Source organism: Vanacampus margaritifer, chromosome 16 (assembly GCF_051991255.1).
Source record: "Vanacampus margaritifer isolate UIUO_Vmar chromosome 16, RoL_Vmar_1.0, whole genome shotgun sequence".
NCBI classification, from domain to species: domain Eukaryota; kingdom Metazoa; phylum Chordata; class Actinopteri; order Syngnathiformes; family Syngnathidae; genus Vanacampus; species Vanacampus margaritifer.
Genome location: NC_135447.1, coordinates 7094882 through 7112522, shown reverse-complemented (window position 1 = coordinate 7112522; position 17641 = coordinate 7094882). Strand labels below are relative to the sequence as shown.

General features: G+C 39.8%; 1 protein-coding gene across 11 annotated transcripts in view; it reads right to left on the bottom strand.

Annotated features, from left to right (window-relative positions):
- Nucleotides 1-17641, bottom strand: part of acaca (acetyl-CoA carboxylase alpha) — a 36451-nt gene that overhangs the window by 14968 nt on the left and 3842 nt on the right. Inside the window, exons 4-38 of one of the 11 annotated variants that reach the window (XM_077545780.1) lie at nucleotides 17415-17553; nucleotides 17006-17115; nucleotides 16843-16924; nucleotides 16651-16749; nucleotides 15682-15788; nucleotides 15469-15579; nucleotides 15177-15386; nucleotides 14728-14898; nucleotides 13586-13747; nucleotides 13363-13526; nucleotides 13127-13277; nucleotides 12034-12137; nucleotides 11579-11806; nucleotides 11362-11512; nucleotides 11153-11287; nucleotides 9985-10131; nucleotides 9698-9886; nucleotides 9065-9165; nucleotides 8794-8882; nucleotides 8518-8642; nucleotides 8209-8322; nucleotides 7594-7707; nucleotides 7425-7514; nucleotides 7191-7309; nucleotides 5368-5391; nucleotides 4453-4524; nucleotides 3684-3827; nucleotides 3496-3598; nucleotides 3289-3396; nucleotides 3132-3188; nucleotides 2817-2861; nucleotides 1990-2031; nucleotides 1230-1445; nucleotides 964-1119; nucleotides 648-872 (exon numbers count right to left, since the gene is read on the bottom strand). In XM_077545780.1, coding sequence (XP_077401906.1) covers nucleotides 648-872; nucleotides 964-1119; nucleotides 1230-1445; nucleotides 1990-2031; nucleotides 2817-2861; nucleotides 3132-3188; nucleotides 3289-3396; nucleotides 3496-3598; nucleotides 3684-3827; nucleotides 4453-4524; nucleotides 5368-5391; nucleotides 7191-7309; nucleotides 7425-7514; nucleotides 7594-7707; nucleotides 8209-8322; nucleotides 8518-8642; nucleotides 8794-8882; nucleotides 9065-9165; nucleotides 9698-9886; nucleotides 9985-10131; nucleotides 11153-11287; nucleotides 11362-11512; nucleotides 11579-11806; nucleotides 12034-12137; nucleotides 13127-13277; nucleotides 13363-13526; nucleotides 13586-13747; nucleotides 14728-14898; nucleotides 15177-15386; nucleotides 15469-15579; nucleotides 15682-15788; nucleotides 16651-16749; nucleotides 16843-16924; nucleotides 17006-17115; nucleotides 17415-17553 — 4404 coding nt within the window. Of the gene's footprint in view, nucleotides 1-647; nucleotides 873-963; nucleotides 1120-1229; nucleotides 1446-1989; nucleotides 2032-2816; nucleotides 2862-3131; nucleotides 3189-3288; nucleotides 3397-3495; nucleotides 3599-3683; nucleotides 3828-4452; nucleotides 4525-5367; nucleotides 5392-7190; nucleotides 7310-7424; nucleotides 7515-7593; nucleotides 7708-8208; nucleotides 8323-8517; nucleotides 8643-8793; nucleotides 8883-9064; nucleotides 9166-9697; nucleotides 9887-9984; nucleotides 10132-11152; nucleotides 11288-11361; nucleotides 11513-11578; nucleotides 11807-12033; nucleotides 12138-13126; nucleotides 13278-13362; nucleotides 13527-13585; nucleotides 13748-14727; nucleotides 14899-15176; nucleotides 15387-15468; nucleotides 15580-15681; nucleotides 15789-16650; nucleotides 16750-16842; nucleotides 16925-17005; nucleotides 17116-17414; nucleotides 17554-17641 lie in introns of those variants that run through there. The other 10 variants (XM_077545782.1, XM_077545783.1, XM_077545784.1 and 7 more) reach the window with 10 other exon arrangements.

Below are 17641 nucleotides of genomic sequence, written 5' to 3'. Positions count from 1 at the left end.
GACTGCGGACTTCAGAAAACACGTGGACTTACACCAACAGTTGACAGGACAGCCCAAATTATCACTGATTATAAATTTAGCACTGGACTTCAACCAACATGAATTCTGTGTTTTTCTACTGTTCTTTCAGACTCTGGGACTTTAATTTCAGAGTTTCAAATAGAGAGCATGAAAAGGCTTAGGAAGCCTCTGCTGGTGATTTGAGTTAATTAGCCAATTATTAGGGGGCGACGCCATGACTTTCTAAAATTTAACTTTTCACAATATTGCAATATTCTGCGACACTGAAATATGGATTTTCATTATCTGCAAAACATGGACGTCAAAATAAAAAAAATAAAGGCCATAAATATTTCACTGTATGTGTATTGAACAATATATGGGTTTGTCATTCTGAAGTGAGAGACAAAAAACATAGAACTTTTTCATAATACCGGTATTCTTTGTGTGTGTGTGTACATTACTAGAAAGAACTGTTCACAAAGCTAAGGGCTAGGCACCATACAGGATTCTCATCTCCACATCCAAATATTTTAAAACCAGAAATGTCCCGCTGAACTTGGAAGATGAGTGATCCATGATGGAACAGAAGCACTTTTCCTGCGACAATCTGAGCGGATGGCATGGAAAATGTATGAGTGCCCCACCTGGCGGTCTTTGGGCCCCACCTGTCCCGTTCGGGAGTCAGTGACCTCCTTGTAAAGGCTGATGTCCAGGTAGTAGCCGGATTCATTTGTGAGAAACAAGCGAATGGGGATTTGCTTTCCTGTCGGAGTCAGGCGGATGTTGATTTTCAGTTCAGCTTGCAGAACTCGCAGTTTCCAAAGCCGGCTGCCGTAACGCATCACCATGGAACGCACAGACTCCTCGATCTATTCACAGAGGCATGTTAGTTAAATGTCGGTGCTAATCACAACCTCAGAGAAGCTGAGGTTAATTTTAGAATGGTCTGACGTACTGTACCTTTGAAGGGTCCATGATGACTGTGGGGACAAAATTGAGGAATATGTGGTTACAGTCAGTACGCACTGTCGTGTTGTTAAAAGCAACCTCAAGCTCATCCATTGCCTCAAGAAGCAAACGCTCAGCCTCATTGTGAAGGTACTCAAAAGAGGCCTCCTGGTGAAGAGACAACAAAAAAAATAGCAGTGAGGAGGAGAAAGTATGATTCATTTGTGGAATCAACTGTGGCAGCTGATCGAGCATATGGAGTATATTCAGTTTCTTACTTTTGTGACTAAATCGGAATGGCGGATAATGGCTCGCACAAAGAACCGGTAGTCTGTAACTTCTGCTCCCACTTCTACACGCGCTGCACCCAGATAGAGGTGCATCTTGTGGTTGGCACATGGAATGGCAGTCAGGGCAAAATTTCGCATGCGGTTGAGCTCCAGCTGGAAAGCCAAAGCCGGCTCCAAATGGCGGTAGATCCTATCTTCCACAAACTGTTGAGAATATGCCATAATAAACAACAATGCAAGACAAACACTCTTGAAAAATATTGCTCCTTCTTCACAAGGCGTGTTCACTACAAAACTGCTATTAACCAAGATAATATCAATGGCAGTTTCAAGAACACTGGCTCCCAATAAAAGTAGAAGGATGCCCAAGAGCTACACAGTATTAAGTAAATGAAATCGTGGGCAATCTCATTCTCAGAGAGCCGCTAATGGGTGTCATTTCTCTTAAATGGGAGACATAATTAAAGAGTTCATTACTTTAATGAGTTTTGCTGGTGTCATTGTAGTCAAACTATCAGGGGTAAGAGAGAGAAGGAGCCATCAAATGTCTACAATGGAAGAAATCCAATGTAGCCTGGGGTGAAAAAAGTTCTTTCGACAATCAATCTAAAAAATGGTCACCGTAATGTAAAGAGCTGATGCTAAACTGGTGAACTAGATTGTCCGATCACTAATTCCAAAATGTCCTTAAGCACCCCTTGTAGCAACTTTAGCTTTACCATTACCATGTTTCAAACCAGAAACCTACCTTATCTCTGGCGCGGAATGTGAAAAATTTGGGGAATTCTCTCTGTTGAAGGAAATAGAAGAAAAAAGCAGAACAATAAAACGTAATTTCAAAATAAAATCAGAAGTTAGGTATGCACAATTTAGAAATGCAATCACAAAAAGCTAAACTGAGTTTTCATATGTCTCGTATCGAATGTATTCTGACGGTGAGTCCATATAAGAATAGTGTGTAGAAAGGTATACATTCCCTTTGCGAATGAATAAAACATGACACTCTTTCAGAGACCCTTGCTCATCTAACTGCCCACTTGCCCAGTTGAATGATATCAGATGAAGTGCTCGACAACAATACCAGCTCGATTGGAGATGCTTTTCTCACATGCTACATGATAACAGTAGGCCAGCAATTGTGCACAAGCTTCACAGACACAATTTGACACTGATTACACATTGTGTCGAGAATATCGTAGATGGAGGAAAACATTTTAGAGGTAGAGTGCTAGAAAAAAAATCCCCTCCATTTAACGAGGGCCTCATAATGGCACTGATAACACTGAGCATGATTAGTTCTCAGACACAGACAGGCCGATGAAAAAAAATAAATTGAACCCTATTGCCAAAACAATATCAGGGTCAAAAGGCAAGACATTCACAATGCCCTCATTTTTGCTGTTATTGCAAATACCCATTGTACCCATTACACAACTGCCCCAACACTTTGTTGCGCTGCAGATATAAATGGAAAGATTCATCAGACACCACCAATAATAATATAATTCTACTTTCATATACAGTATATATTTCTTATTAGGCTCACTGCCCTCCTTCCCCTTTGCCTCTACTTACGTGAAACCTTTGGTCCACCTCACAGTTGATTTGCTTCCTGAAATCCTTTCATCATAAATGTTGCGAAAGCAAGGCATGCAAAAGGAGATACAGGAGAGACAAGGCAGAATTTGTAATGCAAATTATCTCAAATTATTACAAGAACAACATACAGAATGCACAAATGTCATTTGGCAATATTAGTAATCCAGTATATGAAGACAATTTTGGTCAAATGGCAGCCATTCAAACAATTAAAAGGGTAACATGCAAGGCAGATGGTGAAGCCAACACAAATAAAAAAAACGAGAAACTAACACAGAACGGGAGTCGTACCTTCTGAGCAACAAGGAAAGTCAAGCGACGGATTCCATGTTCAAACAGTAGAAATTTCTGGGATTGATTAAAAAAAAAAAAAAAAGTATTGAGTTGGTCTAATATTAAACTTGAGAAAATCAACAACAAACTTTTTAGCTAACATTCCACTTCCAACCTTTGATTGGGTGAACTCCCGAAACATGGCTGCCAAGCCGTCATCATCCATGTCACTGTCGGTCTTTATTGCCACATTCAATATATGAATGGGTTCATCTTGGGCACTCTGAATTGGCAAAAAAAGAAGAAGAAGTAAAATAGCAATGTTTAGTTGCACTACAAGTAATAATTACAGTAGCCTACAAGTACAATAAGCTTTTGCCACCTTATTGTCCTCTTCACCATACAGGACGGGATTACCTCCCTCGGGGAAGGTCGGGCTTGGGGGAGGAGAGTCGGTGAAGCAACTCAACACATCTGCTATGTTCCTTAAAAAAAAATAGGCAACCGTACTTTAGTCACCCAATGCATTCACATTTCCATTTAAAATGCTTTAAAATAGAACACACTAACTTGGTGAACTCCTGGAAGGAGCGAAAGGAGACCATGGCACCCATTCGTTGACATGGGGGCGTAAAGGAGGTGTCCAGCAGAACATCACTCACGCTAGCCATGTGCACCATGCCATAGTGGTTGAGGTTTGATGAGAATGACATCCTGTGGTGAAAGCGATTGGAATGACAATCATCACAAGCGGTATGAAGACATTTTCCATACACCTTTCGAGAGTCCCAAGTGTAAGAGATTTGAACCCCCAGCTTTTTGATGCTGTGGAAAGCATTGTTTCCCCTTTCCCTTGGTATCAAGACAGTTAAATTGGATGAGGTTTTAATAAAAAGCAGGTCGTAAGAACATTTTGCTATTACATTCGAGCAGAATGAAGCAGCTGTATCAGGGATATTTGACAGACGGCTTCTTAGTCAAAGTGGACCAATAAAATTGCCTGCGTCCCCACAAAGTAATATTAGGAGGGAAAATGCATTGATAACCCATAGAGTTATGACAAAAATGTGACACTTGACCCCAGCCATTCAGAATTCTTGCTTTAACAGATCAAAATCTAACAAGGATATGAGGGCTAATTTTGTAGAGTTGGAGTGGGGCTGCATAATAAATAGACTGAGACCAAATTTCATTTAGTCATGTCACTCGGCTCAGACAACAAAAAAATCTCACACAACAACAAATAAATGCAAAAACACCAATAAGACCCTTACATGCTCTTTAATGTTAACCCAAAGCCTACACCCACTGAGAGTATTTTAAAGGTTTGGCATCCAACCTGTCCAGAGATTCCAAATTAGAGACAGTTTTGGCTTTTAGAATGTCCGGGATTGAAGGAGCAGGTGTTCTCCTAGCAGGACAGTTACATCATTTATTTCAGCAGATTTGTACATGTTATTCAAAATCTCGATAACTAGGGCTGGGTATTGATTCTAATGTCCTCAATCGATTCGATTTCGATTCACAAGAGTTCAGTTCAATTCGATTTTTTCCTGATTTGTTTCACTTCAATTCAATCCGACATTGATTAATTATGGAACATATATTATTCTTAAAAATGGACATGATAAAAACTCAACAAAAATTAAATTCCAAATAAAATTTTGCGGAAGCAGTAACCGGTGAAATTATTTAGTTTATTAATAAAAGTAAGGTAAGCAAATAGTGATAATCACTTAAGTGTTACACAAACATTGACTTCAGCATGGATGAGATGGAAATATTTTCACAATTCTAATTAAAAAAATTGTTTTACAGTGCAATAAGGTCAGGTCTTTCATAAAGGTATAACAGTACTTCAAAATGCATGTGAACAGTAAAAGTCAAGAAAAACGTGAGATAGAAAAAAAATTGGCCTTCAATATTCTATTTTCTTATGAATTTATGGGAAAAGGAGATAAAATAATGGATTCATGGTTTTATGAATTGATATCAGGTTTGTAAAGGAAAATTGATTCCAAAGAATCGATTTTTTAAACCCAGCCTTATCGATAACATTGAAGACTCACACACAGACATTAATAAGCATAACACAGATTATGAGCTGAGCGCCATGCTGTCGTCAACAAAATAAATAAAGCCTGCACTTCGTAGTTCTCCAGTTGTACCATCAGATACATTACTCTTAAGTTGAATATATGCTTTGGCCATGCATCTAAACTAGTCTATGCAACAAAAAGAATGTTTACAATACCTGTTTAGAGTGGGGATGTTCCCTCTGCAATCAAACAACATTGATTACTATGGGGTTAGTGGCAGACTGGCAGGCATCAGGACAGGAAGGCAGTCAAGTTGTAGCAGTTTGTTAGTTCATCTCAACGATGGTTTACTATGCCCTAGTCAATATCTAAATGAATGCACCCGGGTGTTAAAAGGTTGAGCACACATTTTACTTCTTGACTGCTCCCTGTACAACATGCATCATGAGATATTTTTTTGTTGAGCTTCTCTCTCTCTCAACAAAAGGTAGAGGATCACTTCATGCTGTTTTTAGAAACAAGTAAATCATGACACATACATAAACGTGCAGTACACGCATTCCCAAGCAACAACAGAAGGTACGCCCGCACAATCCATATCAATCTAACGAGATTCGCTAGCAGTTAAATTGTAAATTACTGAAATTAGTATTTTCATGGACACTGTCAGAGATGATATTTTTATCCAGATTAATAACTTGTAGTTCTATGTATAGCTTGCATAATAATAATACCTGTATTTTGGATGCCACATTATGCTACATCCAAAATATGATTTCACAAATAAAACATATGATCAAATGAAAATAATCCACAAAACAAACAAAAAAAAAAGGGTCAAAACATGTTTCAAAAAGCTGACTTTTTCATCATGCTTTGGTGTTGGAGCTCACAATAGTGCACGTGCACCTACTGTTGTGGCTGGCATGTGTATAGTGATGACATTCTTCTGTAATTCCAGCATACTAGTCATGCAGTGGCAGCAAGTAATCAAACAGATACTCGTTCACACAAACAACCAGAACACAATCACACACTAGGATCACAAATGCAACAGAAATGTCATGATTATGAGCTACAAGCATGTTCAAATGCTGAACATGCACAAGACAATCCTCAAATGTGTCCATTTATCTTTGGCAACAGTGCCCCCTAGGAGGATGAGTTTACATAAGGTTCTGCAGCTTTGATGCCCACACAAATTTTAAACAAATCAATCGTGTATTGCAATCTACCTTGCTTTGCAACATTTAAAGAATCGGACTGGGATAAGCAACTCAAAACACCACAGCCAAATACAGATAACAGAAACAAACACTGACAAATACAATGTTTAAAGAAGAAGTCAAACCAAAAATAAATTCTTGACAATAATATGTTCTATGCAGCCCCACTAGTCTAAATATGGTTTCTGGTTAATATGGCGTTAGTGGAATATGAGTTAAGCAGCAAAATCCAGCCGTTTTTATCGATATCAGAAGTCGGCCATTTTGCCACTTGCTGTCGAGTGAAAATGACATCACAGTTTCTCAGGTAACAACCAATCACAGCTCACCTGTTTTCTGAAACTGAGAAACTGTGATGTCATCTTCAGTCGACAGCAAGTGGCAAAATGTGGATTTTGCTGCATAACTCATATTTCACAAATGTAATATTAATCACAAGGGACTAGTGAGGTCACATATATAAGGTATTATCGTCAAGAAATATTTAAGGTTGGCTTGGTGTGGACGGAGCACTTAAAGCTAACTAAAAAAAAGAAAAAGAAAGAAGAGAAAAAAGGGGTTAATTAGACTGCTAATTCCTGCTGAGAAATAGGAGCATGTTGACTTGTGAAAGCAGTCTAGTAACAATTTTATCTTCCCATGAAATTATTTCACTTTTTAGTTGGTCATAATGAAATCCATCATGCGGGAAGAAAAAAAAAAATAGTAATCCTTCAGGAAAAGGGATGTATGAAGAAAGATGTATCACCAAATACAATTCTGAGGGAGAATCAAATCATTCTTAACTTTGTAAGTAACCATGAATTGAATACCTGTTTGGGTGCGAGGTGGGAAGCATGAACTGGAACTCTACTATACATGTGTTGTCCCTCAACTGGCGATGCTGCACACTGTTGAGCTCATAAGCGATGTATGCTCTGCGTACATAAACCTGCAGTTATTAAGAGATGAAGGCACATTATTAGGACTAGATTTGTGAGCACTCTGCATTAAAATTACATCAGTGCAAAGTGGTTCAAGAACAGAGAGAGAAACGATGATCTCACCTCAAGGGCGGCCATTCGGACCACCTGATTACTGTGGTAGAAGAAGTTGGGCAAAACATCAAAGATTGATGTTTCAGAAAGAATAAGTTTCTAGGAAGCAAATTGACAGTCATAAGCGCTTGCTCCACTAATAAGTCAACCACATCTGCAGGTTGTCCTTTTTGCCTACCTGCAAGTTCTCAATGCAGAACTGGTGGCCGTACATATCAATAGCAGAGAGGAAGATAGACTCCACCTGGTTGTGGCGGAGCTCATAAGAGGGGAGGTGAGATGCTATCAACACCTGCAGAGAATGAAATTATGAATGATTTCATACCTCATTGGATTTTATTATCTCAGACATCGTGTTTTCTATGTTCATACAGTGCTCAACATAAATGAGTACACCCCGACTGATTTGTTAGAAAACATTAACCTTCCTTTGAGAATTTGTTTTTATGGCATACAGTATTACAAAATACAAAGGAGATTTGGCATCCTTGTTTTGTGCACACAAACGTATTTTTTTGGGCCCACAACTATAGTACATTAAAATTGCAATTGGAGGACACCAATGAAGGTCTAGCAAAGCAAAATTTTATGTTAGCATTTTATTCATTTATAATTGATAAAAATGTATTTGGGTTGCAAATTAAAAAAAAAATGAGTATGACAAAAAATTTATAATTCCTCATCTATGTGTTAAACAAAGAAACATTCCTCTCCAATAAAACAATGTAGTTTCTCATACTAAACATTTGAGTAATTTCGAGCTTCTTATTTAGTTTTGGACTGCACAACCAACCTGCCGTGCACGAAGTGCCACCTTCGCGTTTGTTGTCTTGCTGAGCTGGGTGAATTCAGTCAACATGGCCATCAGTTCTTCTGTCAGTGTAGGATCACGGCCACACAGCTGGTCCTGAAGAGAGGATACACAGTACTACTGCTTATGCACAGGAGGGGAGGTGGGGTGGTGACCCCACACAAGTATCTGTGTACAGTGCAATTCCAATGAAATTCCATTTTTACTAAATACTGTATATCACACTTAGTGGATTAAACGGAAATAGAAACAAACCTTCATACTCAAATATACAAAATAAGATGGACTTACAATGAGCATTATAACCAGTAGGTTCTTTTTGGTGACTTGGGCATGAGAGAAGATGTAGTTGAGCACATTTGTCAAGTCACCTTTGTTTTCTTCACGCAGGGCAAACACACACTTGTCATAGTGTCCTATCAAACAAACAAATACATTTGTACCACACAGTACTGAGAACTGCAGCCAATCAAAGTTGTTCATGTTGAAAGAGCGCCACCCAACGGAGAAAAGTAGTATTACATCTGGCCGTACACCATTTGCATTGTTTTGAGTACAATTTCTCACCATTCTGAAACTGGATTTCTACTTTCAGGTATTGTCGGAGTAAGTCGATTACCACTGCCTTCATGTAACCTCGGATACCGCTGCGATATCTGTAAATAAATAAGCAAACAACAGACAGGTATGCAGCTGCTGTATTGTTTTTTTGTGAAGTGTATCAGATTCTTACTAATATCTTTTAATAGTCAAACTTGAAATTCAAGACACCGTCCCGTATGATGCAATGTAAACCAGTTGCAGAAGAATGACGTATCATACAGACTATGGCACTCACTTTTGCACCAGTTGAACAATGCTTTGCGTGTTCATGAAGAAGACTTCTCTTTCAGACTTTTTGTTAAGAGTTGCAGCATGGCTGTCCAGGATGTTTGCAATCTGAAAAGAAGGGAAATATATAATAAAAGCAAAGTATTTGGCACCATGTATGTTGAATGGGTTGAGGAGTCTCAGTGAGACAAATGTAGTACTTTTCTGCCATCTTGTGGTATTTACATGCAACTGTAAACCTTTTTTTTTGGGGATGTCACTTACTGGGAGATTTTCAGTACAGTATATATGGGCTTAGTGCCTATCTCCTCCAAATAGCAGGGAGCATTTAAGCTAAATGTTTACTTTTGTACCCTTTACTGACTGGTGGTGCATACTGAAATAATGAATACCTCAATTGTATCAAAGACCAAACAATGTCCATATTGATATGAATACAGTATTAAATAAATGCACATGACTGGGTGGTAAAGTGGTAGTGAAGTGGTAAAAGCGTCCCCCCCCAAAAAAAAAAAAGATTCAACAACCTAACCCTTCAAAATAGAATGCTGTGTGGTTAAGCAGTTGATGCATACTGTCTGTGTGTGTGTGTGTGTGTGTGTGTGTGTGTGTGTGTGTGTGTGTGTGTACATTGGACCACCTGCTGACTGGGAAACTGGCAAAGCACTGAGGTGATGTTGCTGGCATACTGAGCCATCTCCTTTTTGATGGCTTTCTCCACAGCAGGGGGGACACGACCCGAGACACTGGTCATAATGTCTTGGAGCTCCAGCAGCGGCAACGAGGGGTCACGCATAGTTTTCATCAGTCTTTCCACCCACTCTTTCAACTGAAAATACAGAAGTTAGTGTATTCAAGGAATAGCATCACATTAGTATAGCTCTTTTTTTTGTGTTGTTTCTAACGAAATGTTGCATGAGATCTCACCTTAGCGCTAAAGAAAGGTTCGGGGAGACAGTAGCCATTCATGACGTGAATAAGGTGATCCAGTGTGTTGTGGAAAACTCTGTGTAGTTTCTCTCCTCGCAGAGCAACAGACTGGGTGGTGGGAAATGTTCCTGTATGCAGCTGTGCCTGCAAAACAAAATTAAAAATTATTTCAAACAGTGTAGCCAATAAACAACACATTTTGCTTAGTAATAACCAATCTATTAGTTATCCTTTTTAGATAAATAAATGTCCCCCTAAATTTTATCTATGCATCGCAGCAAACTATTTTCTTCACAAGGAACATGAGTAATTTTTCTGGGCTATGAGATGAAGTGACATCAGACCCACAGTAGCAACTTTGCGAAACAGCACATTTGAGTAAGCCTGTTTTGTTCAAATTGATCAGTAAGAAACGCAAACGGTGTCAAGCTGTCAGCATCAAAGTGTGCAGTCATTTCCGTCTATTAAACTGTCTTTGAAAGTTTGACGGATCTATAGGCACACTAGCTTGCTAGTTGCTAATGCTGAGAACAGACTCCACATTCTACACAAACATAATTAATTTATTTTATGATTATTTTATTTTTTTACTGATTAAACATGATTTCAGGATGATGGTTTTTTTTTTATGTTGGTGACAAAAGCTTGTGATGACAAGTTTTCACTGGGCTCCAAATTCCAGTTGTGAAGACGAGTCAACCGCCATGCATCATCACACACATCAAAATAAAAGCACACCTGATGTCTAATGCTGTATTTTGGCAGATTTTATCTTGAAATTGTTGGCTGCGTGTTCCGTCACATGGCATGAACAATTGTTGCTGCTCGGCTCAGCGCAATGCCACCCCCACCCCTTTTTTTTTTAATTTTTACTATTGAGGTACTTTACGTTACAGAAATTTGTTGTATTTGACATTAAATATCATAATAGAATTAAAGGGTGCATTTTTATAAACAACATCTAGATATTGGTAAACATCTATAAAACATGAAACTTGTTTTGCAATTTTTATGAATCCATGTATAATATGTTGGGACAGTTTCGGATTTTTTGTTTTTTAATTGTATGTTACTCACAAGAATCTAGGGTATTTAAAAAGGAATGCGTGCATGTGCCAAGTAGAAATCGCTACTTGACATGAAAAGAACATCACTCTCACATTACCTGTTGCACCAGGGTGGGGTCATCGAGTTGAAGTTTGGCAATAACACAACCAGGCTGCAGTGATGCTCCAGCCCTCTTCACATAGTGAATACAACCAGACTCAGTAGTTGCAAGGTGCAAGATCATCTTCATCACCTGCAATTGAAATCAATACAATAGACTCAACCAATGCTTACAATGTGCACACGTAATAAGCAAAAATGGCATACCTCTATTTCAGCGTAACCCTGGCCAGCAAAAACATGACCTCCATCTTCAACTGTGTAGTGGATGATTTTTCCTGCTGATGGAGATCGCAGCAGCGAAGGGTCGTTCTCTTTTTCGAAAACACAGGTCTTGTTCCCTATGGTGATGCGGTAACTTTCGAAAAGAAAACCAGTTGAGATCATAAGTAAAAGAAGCATATCTTTGTGTATTTCATCTTACCTGTCTACCTCTTCCTTCATGTATGTAGTGTAGCTGCTGCCATCATAGGACAGCAATAAACCTCCGTCGCTTAGCCGATGGACATCCACTTCGACAGTGGAGTTATTCATGATGAGTACATATGAGTTGGGACACTGGCGAGTCACCGTCAGGACGTACTTAACGCATTCATAGATCAGCTCTACATCCACTGTGTTGAGAAGCGTGTGGGCTGGCAGAACCTGCCCCCTGAATCACAATGTACAGAACCCATGAGCACTTTCTATTAGGCAATTAGAGTGCACACTTGAATCTTCAAGAATGTATTTGTTTAAAGAAAATGAAGTACAGAGGGTGAATTCTATGTATTTCCATATGAACACGCATTAAACAACTTCCTGGAATGGAACACGGTTGTGGTCCTGAAGGGCCACTGTTTGATGTAAAATAGACAAATACAATGGCCACGTGCTTACCTCTCCAGAGAATGCAGGAAAATGGACACACTGTTCCTCAAATTAACATCTGCCACATGAAGAGCTCCACTCACTATTCCCAGCATTGTGTCTGGACGCTCAGCCTGAATGCAACAGATACTTTTAGAATGGCAGGGTACCAGAATTACTGCTATACTGTGACTTATTTAAGTCGATACAATATACAATTCTGCCGTATCAACAATTAAACCTCACTCATTAAAGTTATCCGTTAAAGGGGACGTCAACACCCCAATTTTTTTTTTTTTTACAATATGTTCTATGCAGCCCCACTGGTCTAAATATGGTATTGATGGTTAATATTGTGCTAGTGAAACATGAGTTAAGCAGATAAATCCAGGCCATTTTGCCACTTGCTGTCGACTGAAGATGACATCAATGTTGCTCATGTCTCAGGTAACAACCAATCACAGCTCAGCTTCAGATAACAGCTGAGCTGTGATTGGCCGTTGCCTGAGCAACATTGATGTCATTTTCAGTCGACAGCAAGTGCCAAAATGCCACCTCGAGATGAATAAAAATGCCTGGATTTTGCTTCATAACTCTTATTTAACAAATGTAACATTAATCAGAATGTCATGTTTAGACTAGTGAAGTCACTTATAGCATATTATTGTCAAGAGATGGTTAAAGTTGACTTCCACTTTAAGAATTTTGTGGCCAGTGAGTGTAAACTCGATACAAAATGCAGTACTTCTCAAACAGTTGGGGAAAAGTATTCAGTGGTCAAAACAGAACTCTTTGACTGCCAGACGTTTTCAGAAAAGGAATGCCGTGGGTGCCAGCCGATTTTAAGCATTTTGACTGATCTTTCAAGGTCCATATAAAATTATGTGTTTGGACTATGGAAACACACATACTACCAAATGAAACATTGGACTCTCATCTTTCATCAGAAAAAAAAGTTTGTTTCTACCTTATTCCATTTTTCAGTAATCAACAATAGAAAATGGTTAGTTTCACCTCTGTTTTGAAACAAACGTCTTTTAACGTCTTTGGCACTCCTCCATAGGATTTTACTAAACGTTATTTAACGTTTTTGGCAGTCAAAGAGATAAACATCTGCACACACCTGCATCTTCTCGGAGATTAGCCTATCCAGCCAGCCCGTGTCGATGGTGTTGCGCTGAAAGGTTTCTGTTTCCAGTAGCTTTATGAGGTATTCCACCGTGGTCCTAAAGTCTCCTCTGATAGACAGCTCTTTCAAAGCTACCACCATGTTACTAGAAAATCACAATTTCCCAGTAAGATTACAACACAGCAAGTAGTTGGTAAATGATTTTGTGAATCCAGTAACAATGCACTTACGAGATGGCTTCTTCACGATTCTCTCCCCAAGAAAAACAGTGTCCAAATTGGGAGTCAGCAAACTCATGTAGTCCACCAGCAGCTGCAACACTGAAGTAACCCCACACGTTCTTATTGCTGCGAAAGTTAAGCTCTTGTACTGTTCCAGAGCTCGGCTTGAAACCCTGCACAGAGACGACATTTGATGAAAACATACAGCCACAACTATGAGGAATACACAAACCTCATCTGGATTTTCACTGGTGATGCGTGCTGCAATGACATGTCCTCGTGGGGAAGCAGCTGTCGACAGACCCTCAAAGTCAATGGTAGTGTCACCCCAGGGCTGCACCCCATAAAGCATCCTGATGTCTTTGATTCGGTAAAGGGGGATGCCCATTGCAATCTAGAGCAGAGGGTAGAATGAGCCCAAAGAGCATGTTATCTTGAATCTACCGGTATATTGCGTGTACGTAAAGCAAAGCATTCACTGAATCTCATTAGATTGGGCATGTGTACTTGAAGTGCACCCGCGCCACCTCAACTGGCTCCTCTCCAGTGGAGAGTCTCCACGCGTAGGAGTAGTAGCTCGACCCTGAGTCCCTCCAGGATGACAGAGCTTCTCACCCTCATCATTAGTCACAAAAGATCTTATTGCAACATGGCCCTGGTTGATCTCTTATACTCTGCTGCCACCTGCTGGCCGTTTTTTTGGAATAACTACCATTGCTTCAAGCGACCTCTTCCATCAAAGCATTCAGTATGCTCTAGCATTAAAAAAACACACATTAAAATCGTATAAATACGTTTTTGGGACAATGGCAATATTTAAAATAGAACGTTTTGGGGAGCAAATGAGTTAAGTGTCATGTTAGGTTTTTGAAGTGACTGATGTGCACGATGGCACCTTTTTATCTCCATCATGTAAATAAAATTTTAAAAAGGAGACAGGAATATTATGGAAATTTCTCTCAGAAATGACTCAACTGAAAAACATCATCTCCCAAAAAGAGAGTGAATATTCAGGTTGCCTGTAAAAACAAAATGCCACTCAACGGTGATGCCCAATCAGCTCAAAAGTGGCAGCTTTCCCTGCATTGCTGTCCTTCAGCTTGACTGACGCTGACCTAAATATACACACACGCACAATCCTAAACACAGCGGGTGCACACCATGTGACCAATTGCAGCTTCAACCACTGCATCTGCAACAATGATGGGTCTCTTGGGCAGTTAGTTGCCATGGCGACGGGGGCCTCGTCTAACGTAGACTATTGGATGCAATCAAGCATAAATACAGCCTGCTATCCGAGATGGCCAACAAACAAATTGGGTGTGGTATACAGCTTGTCTTTTTTCTACAAGCGCAGGCGTACTTGGGACTCACTTGAAGCTGAGCAGCGGGTAAATTGACGTCAGCCACCATCTCAGTACAGGGGTGTTCAACCTGCAGACGAGGATTGAGCTCCAGGAAGTAGAAGCTGCCATCTTGGCCGTAGAGGTATTCCACTGTGCCTGCACTCACATAGCCCACCATCTTCGCCAGTTTCACAGCACACTGGATACGGAAGACATTTAATATGAATTAATCATCCATTTTCTTTGCCGTTTATCTTCTTTAGGGCTGTGCTGGAGCCTATGCTTTAAGACATGAGACATGGCTAGGTGAGGTTATTAACTGCAGTTATCAACTAACTCATGAATTTTACACAACGCATTTTGTTTCTATTAACAGCAGGATAAGTTTACAAATCACAGTAGCCATTAGCTGGGAGAGAAGACTGAGATCAATGAGTCATTGTTGGGAGAGGTGCGCTTTTCTAAAATTGTATTTACCCTTTCCATGTCCTCAAAAATATCAGATGTGGCAATGGTTGCTGGCGCCTCCTCTATAATTTTCTGATGTCGCCGCTGAACTGAGCAATCTCTGCCAAACAAGGAAATGGCATTGCCGTATTGATCTGCCAAAATCTGAACCTCCAAGTGGCGGGCATGTTTGGCGAGCTGCATGACAAACACAGGGGAACCTGGAACCTCTGCCTGGACCTGAAGCATTAAATAAAAAATAAAAAAATTATAAACAAATCAGAAATTTAAACTGAAAACACAGTGCCTTATTTGAGCTTACTTGTCTGAATAGGTTTGGGAAATCGTCAGCGCAATTGACTTTACGGATACCTTTACCTCCCCCTCCTTCAGACGCCTTCAGCATAACAGGGTAGCCGACCTTGTCAGAAGCCTATCGGTAGATACGAGCAAGTTTGTCGCATACATGCAGTTTTTCGGAGCACATGTGATAGATACTGGAGGCTCTGAATGCTCACTTTGACAATGGACTTACTTTCAGGCCATCTTCTACATCCTGGATGCAGCCAAGCTCATACAAGTCTCGAGGAACACTGATAATTCGTTTGTTTTGATTGTCTTCGGACCATTCGACTGTCAGGCCTGGGAGAGAGAAATAGGGAGCATATTACTGGTACACATATATCATGAAGAAATATTACATAGTTAAGGCTGAGAAACTATATATATATATATATATATATTAAATCAGCTCACTCCGTTGAGTTGACCACAAACAGACGACACAAAAATTTCAGATTTAATAAGTTAAATACCATATTTGTGACACTTGGAACCAATGTTTGGACACTTCCATTTGCATTTGTTGCTGATGAGTTCAAACAAACCCAAGGGATTCGGTGAGTCCGTCTCAGGGATTCGGCAGCGGTCAGGACATACACTCAACTTAAAAGATTTGTGATGAATACACCACGCTTGGCCATCATTGGCTGCAGGTAATCACTCTACATTGCTTGGCCTATCTGTGCTGCAGGCAATTTGGTGTGCTCAATAGTCAACTTGTGGCTGTCGTAATAGTACGTTGTGTGATTAGCGTAATCACTTCATGCTAGGCTGAGCAAGAAAAGAAAGTGATCAGGTGAATATGTGCAAAATGAATTCACATTGTATAACGGAACGTATGGTGTTCCGCAGGGTTCAATTCTGGGGCCTCTGCTGTTTTCATTCTATTTGCTCCCCCTTGGTGCCATCTTAAGAAAACAGTGATGGTTGTTTGTAAAGTGCTGTATAAATATAGAATTGAGTCGAGTGATGGAAGTGTCCTAACTGCCTGATTTGCAATGCCAAGTTGAGCAATTCTAGTTGAGCGCAACTAGCTATCAAAAATAAAGGGACAATTCCTTAAGATGAATGAAGAATGGGAAAAGCTAAACTAAAAAAATAGTTTGTGATATAGAAATGAGAGGCTGTTTTGTAAACTAATTGGACATAAGGGAAAGCATACCTGTTCCACTCCATGGCAAGGTGGGGATGCCAGCTGTCTGAGCCACGATAGAGGAAGCAATCTTATCTCCTAGTGCCCACATTGCCTTACTAGGAGGACCTGAGGAGGAAGTAGTTAGTAGAAGACAAGTACCAGTATTTTTTTTTCCCACCTGCGATGCAAAACTTAACTATGCCAGAAAATGTATCTTACCCATGAAAGCAATGCCGTGCTTTTGGAGCAGCTCTGGCAGTTTTGGGTTCTCTGAGGCATGACCCCATCCAGCCCAAACAGCCTGTAAGACAACATCAATAAATTAGCTACTTTATCCATTATAGTACAAAAGAAAAGAGAGCATTAAATGAATGGTAGGTACCTGTACAGGTATTCGTTTAGCAATGTCCAAAATGAGCTCCACATTAGCATAGTTGTTGTTATTAGTACCTCCTGGCACAGGCACGTAATGATCCGCTATTTTTATGTACTCTGAGGTAAAAAAAAAAAACAACAGAAAAATATTAAAATTGGACAATTTCTAATATGTATGTTTTATTTTCTCACAACAACTGGAGGACAGCTTTGCCTAGTATCTGGAGATATTAAAATGTGTCAGACAACATTACAGTCCTAGTGTCTTTAAATTTAGTTCTGTGACACCATCTCTCCAAAAACAATTTACAAGGGAATTACATTTGGAATACCCAGTGCTTTGCTGTGCTATTTGACAACACATTTATTTTTTACTTAAATTATTATGTTCAGAAAAAGTCTTGCTTGGTCCTTACCAGCATTGGCCTTCAGGTCCTCCGGTGTCACCATCACCACAAATCGGATTGCCCGTTCGTTCCGAAACATCTCGTAAGCCCAGCGGCGAATAGAGCGCATGCACTTGACTGCAGCAATTCCATTATTAGCAATAAGCACCTGAAAAAGCAAAATATTATTGCTACAGTCTAGCAACGATGATGTAGTCCAATCATACATAGCACAAGATAATAACTGGAACTAGATT